Source organism: Pseudorasbora parva, chromosome 3 (genome assembly GCF_024679245.1).
Source record: "Pseudorasbora parva isolate DD20220531a chromosome 3, ASM2467924v1, whole genome shotgun sequence".
Taxonomy (NCBI): domain Eukaryota; kingdom Metazoa; phylum Chordata; class Actinopteri; order Cypriniformes; family Gobionidae; genus Pseudorasbora; species Pseudorasbora parva.
The window spans coordinates 61356959-61378694 of record NC_090174.1 but is presented as its reverse complement, the minus strand read 5'-3'; the positions used below and the strand labels follow the sequence as shown (position 1 = coordinate 61378694).

General features: G+C 41.2%; 1 protein-coding gene across 2 annotated transcripts in view; it reads left to right on the top strand.

The window, feature by feature from the left end:
- Window positions 1–21736, top strand: part of LOC137071582 (peripheral-type benzodiazepine receptor-associated protein 1) — a 198424-nt gene that overhangs the window by 95148 nt on the left and 81540 nt on the right. For both annotated transcript variants that reach the window (XM_067439707.1, XM_067439706.1), the window contains exons 8-10: window positions 15600–15761; window positions 20240–20323; window positions 21420–21509. In XM_067439707.1, coding sequence (XP_067295808.1) covers window positions 15600–15761; window positions 20240–20323; window positions 21420–21509 — 336 coding nt within the window. The remainder of the gene's footprint in view (window positions 1–15599; window positions 15762–20239; window positions 20324–21419; window positions 21510–21736) is intronic.

Below are 21736 nucleotides of genomic sequence, written 5' to 3'. Positions count from 1 at the left end.
TATGCGACTAAACCTTAGCAGTAGCGGTTTTGCATGTCAGACTAGTGTAACGTTATACATAGAACAGCAATGGAGGAGCGCGTTTGAATGACGAAGCACGCTTTGTGAGAACGCTAGGTTTATGTTTGGGTGGTTTTCCAATAATCAAACTGACACCTATAGTGGTCAGCTAAACAAATGTATTTAAACACACACCATAGATCGCATGCTCCATTGATAAATTAACTAACGTTATACACGATCGTGTCGTTTACTGATGTTTACTTACGCGACGATAGCCAACAGCACAGACATTTGAAGCAGTTTTACTCACCGGCTGCTTCCACAGCACGACCGAACCTTTATCGCTGGGATCGCTCCGTCAAAAACACACTTCTTTGGTGACATTGCTGATTTCCTGAAGTTCTGTGACAGCAGTGACCGTTGAGAACCACATTTGCGACGCGACTGAAGCGATGTTGTGACGCTTCTCGTCATTTCTGCGTTCAAATCGGTTCAAATGCAGCGCTGCCTTCCCAGAATGCTATGCGGACGCGTTGAAGTCTCTTGACGTCACCCGTAGGAATAAAGTGGAGCGCAGCGCAACAGAAGTGTTGCGCGGATGAGTGGATCTGCAGCTTGTGAGCAGTGTTTATGGGCGTCGTGCTTTTGTTCTCTCGCGTTGGTCCGCTAGCGCGCGCACCCTTCTGGTAGAAGAGCCCGTACGGCCCATGCAAGGACATTCTGCCCTGTTGACGTCAAGCGGACCCATTGTTTTTTTGTTTGGGAATCTAACATTTGTTAGATTAGGGTCTTTTATTTTGTAGGGACTTTTATTTTGATGGGTGGTAAGAATATTTGAAAAAAGAAAATGGCCGCCTCTCACTTTCTAAAAACGAAGGAACATATGAAGCTTTTGGAACATGTAAGCACACAGTTCTTTACTTAACGTATATTGGCGGACCACTCTTAGTTGGGACGTATTGCTTAGCTTCTTTGACAAGCTATTCAACTCATAGAAACTTAAATTGTACCTGGCTCCCTGTCGGGGAATCGAACCACGGTCTTTCACGTGACAGGCGGAGACACTGTCCACTATACAAAAAAGTACAATCTAAGTTTCTATGAGTCAAATAGCTTGTCAAAGAACTTTGGCAATTAGTCCCAACTAATGCCTGGCTCATACTACAGGAGTTTTAGGCTGATTTATGCCCGATTTTCCCCTCCCGAGACTCAGAGAATTTTTTTTTTTCAGGACTCGATCGGTTCCGATCGTTCGGCGCAGATTATCCCGTAATGTGAGGCGTTCACAGATCAAATCTGGCACCTCCCGATCTGCTCTCACGCAAATCGGGCTCGCCCTGATTATATCAAACATGTCTGATATTTATCGGGAATGGCAAGATTGTAATAACGTCAGTACTGTCACAATAGCCAATAAGGAAAAAGTCTACGACGAGATGGACTTTTCGAAAAGGCGACCACGAGTTGAGTTGCTGTAGTTTGCTATAAGTTAGCTCTCAGAGAGAGAGAGAGAGAGAGAGAGAGAGAGAGAGAGAGAGAGAGAGAGAGAGAGAGAGAGAGAGAAAGAACATCAGCATTTCTTTCTATTAATTTGACAGCACAAATCTACACTGTACAGGTGACGATTGCTTTTGAACTAGGCAGCGGTAAATATTATAACGGTAAACATTCTAGCACACTAGTGTGACCTAGCGTTCATGCAGGGTTCGCCTAAAATTCTTAGAAATTATAAAACAATAAATGACAGTCGTCTGAACGTTCCTTCACTTTATTCTCGGTCACACGTAATAACCAGCCTAAAAAACCCGCTACACTCCAGTACAAAAAGTGCGCATGCACCACCTTTATACGGGAAGCCCAGAGGGAAAAAATACATTGCACACACACACACACAATGAGCGCCAGAACGACAGAATCAAATAATGACCTATACACCGATCAGACATAACATTATAATATTGTGTTGACCCCCTTTGCTGCCAAAACAGCCCTACCTGTTGAGGCATTGACTCCACTAGACCCCTGAAGGTGTGCTGTGGTATTTGGCACCAAGATGTCAGCAGCAGATCCTTTAACTCCTGTAAGTTGTGAGGTGGCGCCTCCATGGATCCGACTTGTTTGTTCAGCTCATCCCACAGATGCTCAATTGGATTGAGATCTGGGGAATTTTTAGGTCAAATTTTTTGTTTGTGCTCCTCAAACCATTCCTGAAGCATTTGTGCTTTGTGTCAGGAGCATTATCCTGCTGGAAGAGCCACAGCCACCAGAATACCGTTTCCATGAAAGGCTGAACATGGTCTCAGCAATGCTTAGGTTGGTGGAGCGTGTCAAAGTAACATCCACATGGATGGAGGACCCAAGTGCCACTGTTGGTGCTTTCAGCGGGGTCAGGGGTCAGAGGTCACCCTGACTGGTCAGCGGCTATGCCGCCCCATACGCAACAAACTGAGATGCTCTGTGTATTCTGACTCCTTTCTATCAGAACCAGCATTAACTTCTGCAGTAGTTTGAGCTCCACTTCCTGTGGAGTTTTTTTCCCCCGGGATTTACCGACTAATTGTAACGGATTCACAGAGGCAGGATTCAATTGCAAGTAACTCTGTTTAATGACAGAAGTGTCACAGAAGCCAAAACTCAGAACACAGAAGAAGTCCGGATAAGACGGAGCAGTGAGAGAGACTCTGTTGGCGACACAGGCAGGCTGTGAGCAGCAGTGACTCGGGAGCGCGGTTGAGGTAATCCGGGAAGGGATCCAGCGTTTCACGGAATGGGGAAACGACAACCAACACGGAGACACAAGGGGAACATCCAACAACGCTCTGACAAAGACAAGAGAGAAACAGAGAGACTAAATAGGGTGAAGGTGATGAGTTGCAGCTGGTGCAGGTGATCAGCCACAGGTGCGTGATGAGCCAATCCCAGGCTCCGCCCTCACCTACATTCAACACGCACCCAAGAGTGAGACAGGGAATCCATGAACCGTGACAGTACCCCTCCCCCTAGGAGCGTCCCCTGACGCTCCCAGCCGACCTTACCTGTTGATTGTAATCATCAATAAGGGAGTGATCCAGAATGTCCCTAGCAGGAACCCAACTTCTCTCCTCCGGACCGTAACCTTCCCAGTCCACCAAGTACTGGAAACCGCGTCCCCTCCGTCTAGAATCCAGAATGCGATTAACCGAATAAGTTGGTTCCCCATCTACGAGTCGCGGCGGTGGGGGAACCGGGACTGGCGGATTAAGGTGGGAGTGAAAAACAGGTTTGATTTTGGATACATGGAAGGCGGGATGAATCCTCCTGTACGCCGGAGGGAGTTTGAGGCGGACTGTCACCGGACTAATGATCTTGGTGACAGTGAACGGGCCGATAAATTTGGGAGCAAGTTTATTAGATACGGAGCGGAGAGGAATGTTCTTGGTAGAAAGCCACACTTTTTGACCGACGACGTAAACGGGAGGCTTAGACCGGTGGCGATCGGCTTTAGCCTTGGTGCGCGCTCCCACCTGGAGCAGAGTCTCACGGGCTCTGGTCCATGTGCGATGACACCTCTGGATAAAGGCGTGAACAGAGGGGACCGCGACCTCGGAATCCAGACTAGGAAAAATAGGTGGCTGGTAACCTACACTACACTCAAATGGCGAAAGGCCCGTAGATGACACTGGTAACGAGTTATGAGCGTACTCAACCATAGAGAGTTGCTGGCTCCAGGATGAAGGATTCTTGGATACCAAACATCGCAACACTCTCTCCAGATCCTGATTGGCTCTCTCGGTCTGACCGTTGCTTTGGGGGTGATAACCCGAAGACAGACTAACCGTGGCTCCTAGTAATTTACAAAACTCCTGCCAAAATTTGGACACAAATTGGGAACCTCTGTCGGAGACCACGTCCATCGGGAGGCCATGTAACCGAAAGACGTGATCTACTACAGATACCGCTGTCTCCTTGGCTGAGGGTAATTTGGGCAAGGGAATGAAATGTGCTGCCTTCGAGAATCGGTCCACGACGGTCAAAACGACCGTCTTGCCCTGGGAGGGCGGGAGGGCGGTAACAAAATCTAGAGCGATGTGGGACCAGGGTCTCGAAGGAACAGACAGCGGCTGAAGTAACCCCTGGGGAGGTTGGTTAGATGTCTTACCAACCGCACAGACCGAGCAAGCCAAAATGAAACTGCGAATGTCGCGAGCCATAAGTGGCCACCAAAATCATTGCTTTATTAAACTGCAAGTGCGGTTTACCCCTGGATGACAGGCAATGTTGGAGCAGTGACCCCATTTGAGGACCTCGGATCTTAACCCCTCCGGAACGAACAAACAACTCGGTGGGCCGCCGGGCGGGGGCGTTACCCCTTCTAAGGCCACTTTGACCTTCGATTCGATCTCCCATGTGAGTGTAGAGATAACTATCTTCTCTGGCAAAATACACTCGGGAGTAACCGGGCGTTCGGAAGCATCAAAAATACGAGATAAAGAGTCGGGTTTGATGTTTTTAGACCCGGGGCGGTACGAGAGAACAAAGTCAAAACGTCCGAAAAAAAGTGCCCACCGAGCCTGCCTGGAGTTGAGTCTTTTAGCAGATCTAATATATTCAAGGTTCTTATGATCCGTCCATACAATAAAAGGTACCCCCGACCCTTCAAGCCAATGACGCCACTCCTCCAACGCTAACTTGACGGCCAACAACTCTCTGTTACCAATGTCATAATTGCGTTCGGCAGGAGAAAGACGATGGGAGAAAAACGCGCACGGGTGCATCTTGTCATCTGAGGGAGAGCGCTGTGAAAGAACCGCTCCTACCCCCACCTCTGACGCGTCGACCTCTACCACGAACTGACGTGTGGGATCAGGGGCGACTAAGATGGGAGCCGAAACAAAGCGGCTTTTCAGTTTGGCGAATACAGCCTCGGCTGTATCGGACCACCTGAACGTCATTCGGGGAGAGGTCAAGGCAGTCAGAGGTGCGGCTAGTTGGCTGAAATTGCGAATAAAACGCCGATAGAAATTGGCGAACCCCAGAAACCTCTGTAGGGCCTTACGGGAATCTGGACTTGGCCAATCCATCACAGCCTTAACCTTGTCGGGATCCATGCGCATTCCCTCCGATGACACGATGTACCCTAAAAAAGGAACAGACTGTGCATGAAAAGCGCATTTCTCCGCCTTGACAAAAAGCCCATTCTCTAGCAACCTCTGAAGCACTCGTCTGACGTGTCGAACATGTTCCTGGAGAGACGAAGAAAAAATCAAAATGTCATCCAGGTAGACATATATGAATTGGTCGACCATGTCTCTCAACACATCATTGACGAGTGCCTGGAAAACCGCTGGGGAGTTGGAAAGGCCGAAAGGCATGACCAAGTATTCAAAATGCCCCCTGGGGGTGTTAAATGCGGTTTTCCATTCATCCCCCTCCCTGATGCGAACCAAATGATAAGCGTTACGTAAGTCCAACTTCGTGAAGACGGATGCTCCCTGTAACCTCTCGAAAGCTGAAGACATCAACGGCAAAGGATAGGTATTCTTTACCGTGATGTTATTCAGCCCTCGGTAATCAATGCAAGGTCGCAGAGAACCATCCTTCTTCCCCACGAAGAAGAACCCCGCCCCCGCTGGAGAAGAGGAAGGGCGGATGAATTTGGAGGCTAGAGAATCAGAAATATATTTCTCCATGGCCTCCCTCTCTGGAATAGAAAGAGAGTATAGTTTGCCCTTAGGCGGAGACTTACCTGGGAGTAACTCTATAGCACAGTCATAGGGACGATGCGGAGGGAGAGAAGCAGCTCGGGACTTACTGAACACTTCCTTCAGGTCGAGGTACTCCGGAGGCACGTTAGACAGATTCACCGTCTCACTCTGAAAAACAGAACGAGAAACAGACGAACAAGCAGACACCAAACAAGACTCATAACATTTATCACTCCACGCAGACACAGAGTTTTGTCCCCAGTCAACCCTTGGATTGTGTAACTCCAGCCAAGGGTGACCGAGGACAACGGGAGCCAAAGGGGAGTCCAGGATGAAAAATGAAATGCGTTCGGTGTGGTTGCCGGAAGTGATCAGTGTAAGTGGTTCAGTGGTGAATGAAATGTCAGGGAGAACTTGTCCGTTGAGTGCGTTGACAGAAATGGTGTTCTTGAGTGCAATGGTGGGTATGTTAAGTTTGTGAGCAAGGGCAGAGTCAATGAAGTTACCTTCCGCTCCCGAGTCGAGGAGGGCGAGGCTGGAATAATCCTGAGCTGCCCACAGCAATCTCACCGGGAGGAGAGTGGAGGATGAGGTCTTTTCCACGGAGATCCCGCCCGACAGTAGCCTTCCTTTTACCGCCGGGCGTGGTCTTTTACCGGGCAGGAGTCTAGCAGGTGTCCGTTCCCGCCGCAGTACAGGCAAAGACCACGGGATCTCCGTCTCGCCTTCTCCTCCCGGGAGAGCCGAGCTCGACCCACCTGCATGGGCTCCGGGTCGAAGGTGTAGCTGACCGCATCCGTAGCGCTGGCCTGAGGGCATTCGACACTCCCATGCTGAGGCTCCATCCTGGACCTCAGCCGACTCAGACGAGCGTCCACCCTCAAAGCAAGGTCAATGAGACCGTCAATCTTCTCCGGAAGGTCGATGGCGAATATCTCCTTCTGGATGCGGTCAGCCAGCCCATGCAGGAACATGTCCCACTGTGCCTCCTCGTTCCACTTGCACTCGGCGGCCAGGGTGCGGAACTCGATGGAATAATCCGAGACCGAGCGGTTACCTTGGCGGAGCTCTGCGAGTTGACGTGCCGCTTCTCTTCCGGTCACCGCTCGGTCAAACACCCTTCTCATCTCTGCCGCCAGTGTCTGGAACGAGGAGCAGCAAGGATGTTGGTTCTCCCACACCGCCGTTCCCCAAAGTGCGGCTCGTCCGGAGAGCAGGGTGAGGACGAATGCCACCTTGGATCTTTCCGTGTTGAAAGTCTGCGGTTGAAGAGCGAAAAACAAGGAACACTTGGTAAGGAAGGCTCTGCAATAATTGCTCTCACCGGCATAACTCTCGGGGGTAGGCAGACGTGGTTCCGGTTGCCGCGATGTAGATGGTGTGTGGGGAATCGGCGGTGGGTCGGGCACAGTGGGACCGACGAGTTGTTGCATCTGTTGGGTCAGCTCGGCCACCCGTGCCACCAAGGTGTGTACTGCCTGTCCTGTGGCAGTTAAGTTCGCCTCCTGCTGGTCCAGTCTCTCATTGCTGCTGGTCAGTAGGGCGTTGATACTCGCTGAATCCATGGTTGGTCAGAGCGTTCTGTAACGGATTCACAGAGGCAGGATTCAATTGCAAGTAACTCTGTTTAATGACAGAAGTGTCACAGAAGCCAAAACTCAGAACACAGAAGAAGTCCGGATAAGACGGAGCAGTGAGAGAGACTCTGTTGGCGACACAGGCAGGCTGTGAGCAGCAGTGACTCGGGAGCGCGGTTGAGGTAATCCGGGAAGGGATCCAGCGTTTCACGGAATGGGGAAACGACAACCAACACGGAGACACAAGGGGAACATCCAACAACGCTCTGACAAAGACAAGAGAGAAACAGAGAGACTAAATAGGGTGAAGGTGATGAGTTGCAGCTGGTGCAGGTGATCAGCCACAGGTGCGTGATGAGCCAATCCCAGGCTCCGCCCTCACCTACATTCAACACGCACCCAAGAGTGAGACAGGGAATCCATGAACCGTGACACTAATACAGTTTTGGCCTCTTCTTGTTGACTAATGGTTCGTTTACTATAAGGAGGCAGCCCTACTATTTTCTATCTTGTTTGTGATCCTCTCTTTCAAAAATTCAGACACCATTACACAAGCGGAATTGTTTTGAAAACTGCTGAAATATGCTGAAAGAAATTCAGCCATACGTTTGAGTCTGACAAACATATAATAAATATGAATTATGATTTACCAAGCCTTGGTATTTGAGGTGTAGGTATTTTTGAGGTTGTATATTTTATTACATTATATTAGTGTTGCAGGAAAGATGCTACAAAAGGGGTTTATCTCGTTACATGGTTGAAACACTTACCAACTGAGAAACATTTAGTAATAACATGAGTATTACATATGCTTTATAAGTCTTGGTTGTGGCAAATAAAGTTGAAATACTTGGAGTTACCACAGTTTAGTGTAGACAGGCTAACTTACAGTGTTAATTTCAATGAATTATGAACGAATGTACCATTGTTTGATGCACTGTTGTTCTTATTGTCATAAAGTGAAAGTAAAGTGAGTACATGTCAAGCGATCTGTAACAGACAAAGCAATAGTGTTACTGTATTTAGATGGTAAAAACACTGTTACTGTATTTAGATGGTAAAAACAGTTACTGTATTTAGATGGTAAAAACAGTTACTGTATTTAGACGGTAAAAACACTGTTACTGTATTTAGATGGTAAAAACAGTTACTGTATTTAGATGGTAAAAACAGTTACTGTATTTAGACGGTAAAAACACTGTTACTGTATTTAGATGGTAAAAACAGTTACTGTATTTAGACGGTTAAAACACTGTTACTGTATTTAGACAGTAAAAACACTGTTACTGTATTTAGACGGTAAAAACACTGTTACTGTATTTAGATGGTAAAAACAGTTACTATATTTAGACGGTAAAAACACTGTTACTGTATTTAGACGGTAAAAACAGTTACTGTATTTAGATGGTAAAAACACTGTTACTGTATTTAGATGGTAAAAACAGTTACTGTATTTAGATGGTAAAAACAGTTACTGTATTTAGACGGTAAAAACACTGTTACTGTATTTAGATGGTAAAAACAGTTACTGTATTTAGACGGTAAAAACACTGTTACTGTATTTAGATGGTAAAAACAGTTACTGTATTTAGACGGTAAAAACACTGTTACTGTATTTAGATGGTAAAAACAGTTACTGTATTTAGATGGTAAAAACAGTTACTGTATTTAGACGGTAAAAACACTGTTACTGTATTTAGATTGTAAAAACAGTTACTGTATTTAGACGGTAAAAACTCTGTTAATGTATTAAGACGGTAAAAACACTGTTACTGTATTTAGACGGTAAAAACTCTGTTAATGTATTTAGATGGTAAAAACACTGTTACTGTATTTAGATGGTAAAAACAGTTACTGTATTTAGACTGTAAAAACTGTTAATGTATTTAGACGTTAAAAAGTCTGTTACTGTATTTAGACGTTAAAAAGTCTGTTACTGTATTTAGACGTTAAAAACACTGTTACTGTGTTTAGATGGTAAAAACACTGTTACTGTGTTTAGATGGTAAAAACACTGTTACTGTATTTAGATGGTAAAAACAGTTACTGTATTTAGACTGTAAAAACTGTTAATGTATTTAGACGTTAAAAAGTCTGTTACTGTATTTAGACGGTAAAAACACTGTTACTTAGGCGGTAAAAACACTGTTACTTAGGCGGTAAAAACACTGTTACTGTATTTAGACATTAAAAACACTGTTACTGTATTTAGACAGTAAAAACTCTGTTACTGTATTTAAACAGTAAAAACACTGTTACTGTATTTAGACGGTTAAAACACTGTTACTGTATTTAGACAGTAAAAACTGTTACTGTATTTAGACGGTAAAAACACTGTTACTGTATTTAGACAGTAAAAACACTTACTGTATTTAGACAGTAAAAACTGTTACTGTATTTAGACGGTAAAACACTGTTACTGTATTTAGACAGTAAAAACACTTACTGTATTTAGACAGTAAAAACTGTTACTGTATTTAGACGGTAAAAACACTGTTACTGTATTTAGACGGTAAAACACTGTTACTGTATTTAGACGGTAAAAACTCTGTTACTGTGTTTAGACATTACTGTCGGCTCCAATGTAATCATCACTGCATCATCTTTTATTTTCAGTCTTTCTTAAAAGCCTATGTCAAACTGTGTTGTATATAAAACGAATCCACAGTAAAATGAAGCAAACATGAAGTGTCTTACTGACACGATCTGACTGAAGCTCTAAAGTTCATCCACACTTTCCTAATGTTAGGATCACACAGAAGGCAGTCCAAAGACTGTTTTTCCACAACCTCGTCTTGTAATCCTCAGAGGCATGTCTATGGTTTAGTTACTGGAGTAATCCTGTGTTCGTGTCACTCTTGTATTTACTATTACATGACATGTATGAATCAAGTGGGTGGGGCTAAAGAGGCAATTATGTAGATGTGGGCGTGGTCTTCTCATGCAGGGGCGGTCTTTCGTCAAACTATGATGTCATAAATCCGAAACGAGTTGTTTTGGGAGCTTGATTTCAATTAAAGCTGTTGTTGGCCTAATAAGGAAGTTTTGAGTTCTGAAACTACTACAATGATCTCTTATATAACCCCAAATCAGAAAAAGTTGGGACAGTATGGAATGTGCAAATAAAAAAAGAAGAAGTGATTTCTAAAATTACTTTGACTTGTATTTCATTGCAGACAATATGAACACAAAATATTTCATGTTTTGTCAGGTCAACTTCATGTCATTTGTAAATATGCATCCTTTCCTGTCATTCAGACCTGCAACACACTTCAAAAAAAGTTGGGACAGTAAAGCATTTACCACTTTGTAATGTTGCCATTCCTTTTCACAACACTTAAAAGACATTTAGGGACTGAAGACACCAAGTGATGAAGTGTTTCAGGTGTAATTTTGTCCCATTCTTCCTGCAAACAAGTCTTAAGGTGAGCAACAGTATGGGGTCTTCATTGTCGCATTTTGCGCTTCAAAATGCGCCACACATTCTCTATTGGAGACAGGTCGGGACTGCAGGCTGGCCAGTCAAGTACCCGTACCCTCTTCCTCCGTAGCCAGGACTTTGTAATGTGTGCAGAATGTGGTTTTGCATTGTCTTGATGAAATATGCATGGACGTCCCTGGAAAAGATATCTTCTTGAAGGCAGCATATTATGCTCCAAAATCTCTGTACTTTTCAGCATTAATGGTGCCCTCACAGAAGTGCAAGTTACCTTTGCCAAGGGCACTGACACAACCCCATACCATGACAGACCCTGGCTTTTGGACTTGTTGCTGGTAACAGTCTGGATGATCCTTTTCTTCTTTGGTCCGGAGCACACGGCGTCCATTCCTCCCAAAAAATACCTGAAATACTGATTCATCTGACCACAGTACACATTTCCACTGTGTGATGAGCCCATGTGGTGATATCGCTTCTAGATGAATGACGATTCTTGATGCAGTGCCGCCTGAGGGATCGGAGATCACAGTTATTCAGCTTAGGCTTGCGGCCTTGTCCTTTACGCACTGAAATTCCTCCAGATTCCTTGAATCTTGTAATTATGTTATGCACTGTTTAATGTGAAATATCCAAATCTCTTCCTATCTTTCTTTGAGGAACATTGTTTTTAAACATTTCAATAATTTTCTCACGTATTTGTTGGCAAACTGGCGATCCTCGGCCCATCTTTGCTCCTAAAGGATTAGATCTTTCTTGGATGCTGCTTTTGTACCAAATCATAATTTCAGTCACCTGTTGACATCACCTGTTTCAAATCGCATCATTATTTAACCCTTTTACCTCATTACTAGCCCTAAATTGCTCCTGTCCCAACTTTTTTTGAAATGTGTTGCAGGTCTGAATGACAGGAAAGGATGCATATTTACAAATGACATGAAGTTGACCAGACAAAACATGAAATATTTTGTGTTCATATTGTCTGCAATGAAATACAAGTCAAAGTAATTTTAGAAATCACTACTTTCTTTTTTTATTTGTGTTTTCCAAACTGTCCCAACTTTTTCTGATTTGGGGTTTAATGTCAAAAGATGTATTAAGATGATTATTTTATTATTGATTATTGATTTATTAAAAGATGATTATTTATATAAAAAATAAATGTGCCTGACCATAAATAGTGACGATTCGACCATCTTCAAGACCTCCATCACACATCAACATATGATTATTTATAATAAAGAATATATTACATTGTCGATTACATTTGTGCAATTGTGAAACCTTTGTGATTCTCTTCACTACAGAATTATTCAGTTTTATGCAGTGTAAATAAGAAATTTTTATATAGTTTCCGTTTCCTTTGAATTTAGGAAGGGGTGTGCTAATAACATCCCTAATGACTATAAAAAAAGAAGTCACTCAGTTCAGCTTGGTTTATTCATCAAGTGAAACATTTTCTGTTATTCAGGCGCCCACAGATGACAGATTTTAGCCGTATGTGCACTTGCGTGTGATAAGCCTTCAATTAGAGCTAATGAAGGTTTTTATGCTGCTGATTTAGCGGTTTAAGCAGATTTATCTTTCTGGATTCCGGTGTAAACTTTTGGTCGCTTACATTGAGTATTACAGGCTTTTTTTGTGTATTTTTGTGTATTATTAAATCTCATTGGTAATACTTTACTTAAAGCCTTTATAAAAATTACTGTAATGCATTAATAATGCACCTTATAATGCATTGTATTTTTACACAGATATAATACATTATAATACTTATATATGCATTGAACACACCTTTAGAGAAACTATAATGCATTAAAACACATGACAAACAACCAGTTTTGGATGTAACAAGGAATCTGAAATTGTTACAATGCATTTGAATTATTATTTATGAAAATATATAATACATTATTATGTACATTATTAATACCTTTATAATGCATTATACACAACTAACTTTTTAGAGCCATACATATTTTTTCCAGCCATAATAAATAGATGAATCCTTATTAAAGTTACAAAAGTTTTTCAGAAAATGGAGTGATTGTTCTTTGTCTTTTTTGTTGTTCGTTTAATATTAAAAACACCAACATCAACAGGAATATTAGGCTGCTGTCTCTTTAAGAGTGAATGCACGGATCCAATACACTAATACACGTTTCCTTTCTCAATTGTTTATGTTCACTTAAGTCAATAACTAATACATTATTAAAATCAAATGTTGTATTTGTTAACATTAGTTGGAATTTTTTTATTAACTAAATTTAATAAAGATCAATAAATACTGCAAAAAATGTATTGCTCATTCTTAGTTTATGTTAGTTTATACATTACCCAATGAAACCTTGTAAACTGTTACCATAATAAATAACAGAACAATACATTTTAAAGGGGTCATATGATGTTGCTTCATAATTTAGTTTATTGTGTGTAATAGAATAAGTTAACATGCTTTAACTCCTTACCAGTCAAAGATCGTATATGGCCTCAGATTACTGATGTCAACATTCAATGCACGTTAAAACATAACATACTAAATTCATCTGGACAAACTCGGTATCATCAGACAGATTAAAGACTCCAGCTTCGATATCTGAACACTGTTTATGATAAAACTGGGTTGCCCTGACATTAATATCTTAATTTATGTCAGGAGTGCATTATAATCGATCCGTTATGAACAATATTTTGAATGGATTACCAGACGCACGTTAATTCTCTCTTGTGTTCACACAGATTGCAAAGAACAGCTTTCAGTTTAGCTGTGAGTATGTCTATGAGACTGAGACACTATGAGTCTAAATGCTCCATTTGCCAAATCAGGGGGTGACAGGCAAGGGGTTAATATTCAAAAAGCACATTATTTTTCAGACACTGTACATTGTTGCAGTTCCTCTATTTACAGTCAAAGCTCAGTGCTCTGATTGGCCAGCTGGCCCAGTGCGTCGTGATTGGCCGAACACCTTAAGCGTGTGTCGGAAATGTAACGCCCCTTTGTGACATAATCACAAGCTTTATAAACAGATACACTAAAGCAGGGGTTTTCAATCTGGGGTCTGGGGACCCCCAGGGGTCCTCTAGAAGATTCGAAGGGGTCCCCAGAAAATTTCAGAGGATTATAAGACAAAGCAAAAATGTATTTGGCGGACCACTCTTAGTTGGGACGTATTGCTTAGCTTCTTTGACAACCTATTCGAATAACTAAAAGAACTAAACGAATAACTTTTTCTCTCATTGTTTTCCATATAAATACTTTCCAGAATTGCATGTTTGCTTTGTATGTTTCTAGTGAGTTTTTCTCACTATAGTCTCCTTTATCTCGCTCACTGGGGTTGTAGAGCAGTAGTCTTACCGCGGTACGTAAGCTGCTTATTGTGAAAGTTGCATATTGGTATACAATTCGTTTTTCATTGTAAACTTTCTAATTCAGGTTTATACATCCAACATTAGGTATAGCCAATTTAAATTTGGAAACAATATGTTGTATTTATAATGTCACACTTACTATTAATCAATGTATTTCCATACATAAAAATGATATCGATGATAGAGGAAGGGGGTCCCCCATAAAGGTTCATCATATTTGGCGGTCCTTGGCATCATAAAGTTTGAAAACCCCTGCACTAAAGGAAAACATTAAAAAGCATCATGACCCCTTTAAGTTTATTGTAAAATAAACACAAGTTTAAAAGATTTGAAAAAGGTTTAATACTTTAATGTTAATTTTCCCTTCGGAGAACATGGATAGGATAGTTGACAGTTGCGCTGAATCTTTATATGATGAAATAACACACACAGTTTCTGACATGTGAATGTCTCTCCTCGTTTTGGATCAGCTTCGGTAGACGTCTGCTAACGTTTGGCTAAAGTGTGTGATGCTCATGAGTGTGCAGTAACGGCTGAGTGCTGACGAGGCTAGCGAATGACTCTTGTCCCGGCTGTGCTGCGTTGGCTTTCTGATCCTGTTACCAGGTCATGGCTTTGGCCACAGTGGAATACTTCCTCTTAGAGCATAAGTAGGTATGGCCACTAAAATTAGCCACTAAGGCATTTGACCCTTAACCTGCTGAGCAAAGACGAGCTGAGACAAATGTCATCTTTTCCCATGACTGATGTTTTCAACAATAAAACTAGCTAAATGACCTTTTAATACTATAATGTGAAGAGTAGAAAGGCCAATCTCATGAAAACTGACAAGAAATGTCAATGTTTTTGTTTTTGAATATGCAGCTTCACTCAGAAATAGGTCATATTATTGACCTAAAATAATTGCATTTCATGCCGACTTGAAGACCATTGCAATTTTTTGCTTAAAGGGCTGGTTTCATGCGATTTGACTTTTGTAACTTTAGTTAGTGTGTAATGTCGCTGCTTGAGCATAAACAGTATCTGCAAAGTTACAGCGCTGAAAGTTCAATGCAAACGGAGATATTGTCTTTTAAAGTTACGGCAGTTTATTGCCTACAAAGATGGCCGGTTTGGACTACAACGAGCTTCTTCCTGGGTTGGTGACATCATAAACCCTCACTAGTCTCTGCAGATGTGACTTCTGCCCGTAATGGGAAGGGGCGTGGCCTTAACCTGTGCTTGGCACTTCAGCCAATACAAAGTTCCTCAATTATTAGTAATGTTTAAAAAAAAAACATGTCATTACTGTAAAATGTGTTTATTTATTTAAATGTTAAAGTAAATTTGTAAGTATATCTCATGGTAGTTTCCATGCGATATACTTGATTTGTTTAATGCATTTGTTTGTTTGTTTTAATCTAAAATTCATTGTGATAGTTTTCATTTCTCTATTGTGAGAATTAGATATTTTTGATTATGAGTTTTTTGTGACCCTTTACTGCACGATTGGTCGCAGTTTATAATTGTTTAACCTTTTTTTTCTGGTAGGTTGCATTTGAAACCCCGCCCACAGTAGTAGATGAGGCCCCTGTTAAGGGGGAGGAGACTCCTGCAGAGGGGGAGGAGTCCGAAACAAATGTAACGCCCGAACAGGGCACAAGCTCCGCCCACCAGGAAGAGCAGACCACCGAAGAGCGTCTTCAGTTGCTGGTAAGAGTCACATGATCCCCCCCAAACCCCCAAAAATGTCACAATGCATGAATTCATGGGAGTCAAATAAATGTGCACAGGATTTATTGGATTCATGGAAAACCTAGAATTATTAATGTGTTATAATATATTACAATATTATATATTATAGAATTGTGATGGAAAAGTCAGGAAGTTTTCAATCCTATATTGGATGGATGTATATAAAATATTCTAGTTTTGTTTAGCTGTAAAATATTTTACATTTTAGAAAACTCTCAAAGCATCAAATAGACATTACAAAAGTAGTTTTAGATTTTTTTTTCTTTTCTTGATTCAGAATTTATTACACAAATATTTCAATGGCCATGAGGGCTAGTAAATGATTACAGAATATTCATTCATACCTTAAATGGGTTCATTATTAATATGGAAATATGAAAATGAAAAAAAATGAAATGATGCTTTAACCACTTCAGCTCTGCACCCCCTCTTGGACCCACCGGTGGGTCCAAAATTGCATCATCATAATCTTTTTTAAAAATCTATAATTCGCGCACCACAAAACTAGACATATATGGTATCATTTGAAAGATTAGAACCTCAGCTTTCTTAATGCCCCAATAACTTCTGCATTTATATTACATAGAAGAAAATAATACGGCCTGAATTCGACCCCCCCCCCCCCCCGCAACGACCACCCCTTGAGAAAATCATGCAAATAATATAAAATTTCATATTTTTATCACACAAACACACCTAAAATAGACAAGTCATATATCAAATGAAAGCTATCGGCCTCAGGAATATCGCTGAGCAGTTAATTTCACCGATCCAATAATTTACAGTAAATTTATTATCAAAAGAATCACAAAGATGGAAATGACTCCTTTGAACAAGCAAACACACAAGTCATATTCCTGTTCGGATCACAAACTCAATGTAAAGCTACTAGCCTCAGACCCTATATCAGCTTGTTCCTTAGGTTGTCTGCTTCAAAATGAGACTATTTTTACATGTCTGTGAGCAAGTATGGCCAAATGACACTGTAAAATGTCACCGATGTCCAAAACAAAACATGTGATGCAGACAAATACTCTTATTATTGCTAGTTTTGATTGTCGATGTTAGCCACGATTTTTGATGATGTCATCACATATTGCATCATGCTACAGAAAAGCTGAGAATCTCAGCTCTTTATAGACATGTGGATCATGATTCTAGACCAATCAGAGCCTGAGATCTCCCTTTACAAAGTTGAAGAGGCGGAGCCTTCTTTTCGATTTCCTAGTGGCCAGTTTATGTCAATGCAGATGAGGAGGAGTTGTTAGACACTTTGGTCAGATAAATCTCAATAACTCTTATTTGCAAGGAGATATCACGAAAATTATTTTTTCCCCTGTTTAGTGCCAATTTATAGAATCAACAGAAACTTCCAAAAAGCTTGGATCCCAAAATAATACAAAAATATAGATTTTTAAATAACAAATTAATTAAAAATAAATCAAAATATTTATTTTTTATCTATGTTTATCATAAGATTGTGAATAGATACGATATAATATATGCAATATTCCACAACTGTGTTAAAATTTAGAGTTTTTTCTTTAAAATGAGACCCTTTTTTATCAATTTACTCCAATGTATGTGGGTAGGGCACTCTTTTAAATTCAGATAGTCCTAATTCTCCTAAAAAATGCAAAATGTGCTGCAGAGCTGAAGTGGCTAAATAAGAAACTAAAACTGCCAGTAGGTGGTGGTAAATGTTTAAAGATGTCATTAACTGGCTTTTTTATTTTTTTATACTGTTGTCTGAGGTCAACTAATGGCGTTCGTGTGGTTTTTACATTCAGAAACATCATAACTAATAAGTAATAGGGTATTTCTACACTGGTTTTGAGGCTCTCTCCTGAACGCTGGTTTTGATGGGCGTGTCACTGGAGACTTGGAAGTAAACGCCCACGGCTAGGATTGGATGAGATTTGCATATTTAATGAGCTTCAGCTCCTGTCAGTTCAGTTGAGGGAGCGTTTGATTTAAAAGCGGCACCAGAATGATTCTCTGACAGGGCTCTCAAAATGTATTTATCAAACAAACACAATGATTTATTTCTCATCCACCTGCGATTGATTTATTTTTGTATTTCTTGGTCCGCCCGATCGGTGGATATAAGCGTGAACCACACACACACACACACACACACACACACACACACACACACACACACACACACACACACACACACACACACACGAGTGCATGCGCTCTTCAAACACAACGCAGATCAAGAAAGGAATATTTTTTCACTATTTAAGATTCACCGGCCTGCCGACGTGCTTACGTTTTGGTCTGGAAAACACACAGCCCCGGGAGTCTGAACCCGAATCGCAATGAACAAATAAAGGATTCTCCAGCCTGTGACAGTGTGCTGGTATGCTCTGTTAGACAAGTCACGTACACATAATCAATACGATCTGTAACGATGCAATACTATCGCATATAAAACACGTTTTACTCACATAAGTGTGCTGCACCAATCCTGTCGGATCCAATATAGAAGCACAGCGTTGTGTTTTAATCTCAGTATGTCTGCAAATCCAGCTCGACCTGTATCTTGTTAACAAACGATTATCATGCTATCTTCGGCGTGTTTATTGCTCGTTAAGCTGCACGAGTCGGTGGGCGGGGCTACATAAGCAAGTGGGCGGGGTTACAGAAGCATGTGGGCGGGGCTACAGAAGCAGCGAACACACAGAGGCGGCGTTTCTCTCTTCTAATACGTCATTGATTCGAGAGCCTCGTTTTCTGGGCCTGGTGTCTATAAAAGCTTTTCTTTGACTAACAAGGAAGTTTTCAGCTCTGAAACGTACAGGATATTCTTATATTACCATGACCTTTTATCAAAGGCTCAAGGGAAAGTTGATTTCTCAATTCATCACCCCTTTAATGTGCAAGTCATTCATTCATTCAAATAGCTGATTCATTCAGGAATGAAGTAAGTGGCTCTCTTTATGAATGGGCCATTGAATCAATGATTCACTTGATTTTGAGAATTTTATGTTTCCGCATTCAAAAAGACATGAGCTACCCTTGCATGCCTGAGAGGTAAAATTACTCGTCTTAAAGGGACTATCAGTTCTATTGGGGATAAAAACATATACTTAGCTGCTTAACTGTTTTGTATGGTATAAATTAGGGCTGTCCTCGACTAAGGATTTAGACATTCGAATCTCTCTATGGTCGACCCATAGTCGAATCATCTGTGTGTATGAATGGGTTGGGAGGGTCAGCAGGAGGGTAAAACTATTTTTATTTTCCTTTACACACTGCACACAGCAACAACTTTTAATAAAGCAACCAAAACTGCCTGCCAACTGACAGAAGAACTGACAATGGCTTTCTTATTTAGGTTTAAATAGTCTAAAAGGTAATGTGGTGGATAAACATTAATAAACCGTTTTCTCATAACATGTTAAAGCCGCGATCTAAATACAGAACATCAACATAAATATATAAAAGAACATTTTTGATAAATAAACCTAAAAAAAAAACCTGCCTAGAGAGGAAAAGAACACTTTTAGTGTGTTTACAAGCATGTTCGTAAGCCAATTGTGCCTAAAGCGGGGTGAAGGACGCAAAGCTTAGCCCCGCGCGCCTCAGGATCTCACTCCGCCACCTGACGCGCACATTATATACACGCAAGCTCAATTTTGAATTGACTGACAGATGAGCCGCACGAAAGCGCTCTGTGGTGCTGCAGGATTTTAAACAACTTCCTGAGTGGCCGCGGACAGGCGCTGAATGCTGCCGCCGGTGTGTGTACACTCATTGAACGTGTTCTAATTTTAAAGGCGCGGTGCGAAGCTCGGCGTCCTTAAAGGGGTCGCACACCGATGCTCAGCTTAGCTCAGCACCGTGACACGTCTTTAAAATATTGAGCACCTCCATATTGCCAAAATGGTATGATCATCGTTTCATAACACCCGCGAAGACTCGACCGTGAGATCGGTGGTCGAAACAGGCTCCACATATCGATGCATCGAATCTTCGACTATTCGGGGTCACCCCTAATATAAATAAGAGACAAACTCATACAGGGTCATTTTTGCCCAGATATCTTGAATTTTAGGGTCCTTCTAATAGCATTCTATATCAGTTCAGTGCATCATGTCCAGCCCTGCATCATGTCCGTCCGTTACCAATTAACTGTATGAAATGTAAGATGAACTATGTAGGTCTGGGCGGCACAGGTGTGTTAAATAAAAATAATTACAAATCATTGTAAGCCCCTCCCAATAAGTAATTAATTTAACACGTTAAATTGACAACCCTAATATATATATATATATATATATATATATATATATATATATATATATATATATATATATATATATATATATATATATGCACTGTAATAAACTGCAAAAGTCATGAACAATTTAAATGCTGTTGAAATCAGTGGTTGAATTTATTCATGTTGTGTGATGTTTCTACAGGAAAGTGAGTTGGGCAAGAAGAGGAAAGAATGTGAAGTTTTTGAGCATGAGGTCCGGAAGAGACAGAAACGATGTCTCGATTTGGTGAGTGTGATTTTTCTTATATTAAGGCAAGGCAATTTTATTTGAATAGCACATTTCATACAAAATGACAATTCAAAGTGCTTTACATAGAAATTAATAAAAACAGTGGTAACATATGCATAAGAAATAAGAATATCATATGTAAGAATTTAAATAAAAACAAGGACAATTAAGATAGTTGGAAAGAGGAAAAATATATATATATGTAAGGGATAATGTCCACCCAGCCGGTTGTTATCGCAGAATAAACCCCGACGGAGTGATCAGGACCCCGACGCGAAGCGGAGCGTCACTCTGAAGGGGTTTATTCTGCGATAACAACCGGCTGGGTGGACATTATCCCGCTTATTACACGGCTACTAGTCTCCAATAAATCATTATTAGACACAAAATATTGTCTTGAGATTAAATATTTTATTAGCTCTTACGCAAAGCTTCCGCGAAGAAAAACAGTTTCAAACTGAAATCTTTATGTATTGCTGCTAAATGTTGAAAATGAATGCTGAAAGGGTTAGTTCACCCAAAAATGAAACCAAGCCTTTGATTTACTCACCCTCTAGTCATTATAGGTGTTTATGACATTCTTCTATCAGACAAATACAATCAGAGTTATATTTTAAAAGTCCAGGCTAACGTTAATCCCAGCAGTAGTTGTAGTTGTGTTTGAAGTCCATAAAAATGCAGCTGTCCATCAAATAACGTGCTCCACACGGCTCCGATGGGTTAATAGAGCCTTCTGATTCCAATCGATGCGTTTGTGTAAGAAAAATATCCATATTAAAAACGTTATAAAGGAAACCCGCCTTGAAATCTTGCATTGTAACCCACGGCTGTTTAAGCCACAAGATGGCGCCAGCGTTAAGCACAGAAGTAGTACCGGTCAAGATAACTCGTAGTACCCGGATGAGCGGGTGTTATCTGGAAATAACATACCGCTGGAATGCGCGATTGACCAATCAGAATCAAGTATTTCACAGAGCCATGTAATAAATATATATAAAATGGTGAGAAATAGATTAATGCTTACAGTGCATGTCTTCTGTGTGTATATCAGGCTGGAAAACTCACTTGTGTGTGTGTGTGTGTGTGTTCACAGGAGAACCAGCTAGTGGACGAGCGCAGCAGAAATGAGCACTTAGTAGAGGAGGCAGAACTCCTCAGGAGAAAGGCTCAGCTGCTTGACCAGGTGAGACGCTGACCGGTAGACTTTTGAAGTTATGAAAGAGAACCTATTATGCTTTTATACATTTCTAAAGTGTGTAACGTTGCTGTTTGAGCATAAAAAGCTCTGCGTTCTTCTCTATATCAGTGTCAGTGTTTCTGAACTCCTGAAACGTCTCCATTGTAGTCTTGAGTTTTCTTCCGGGAATGGTCACAATATTCCTCATTTCAATAATTCATACACAGAATAAA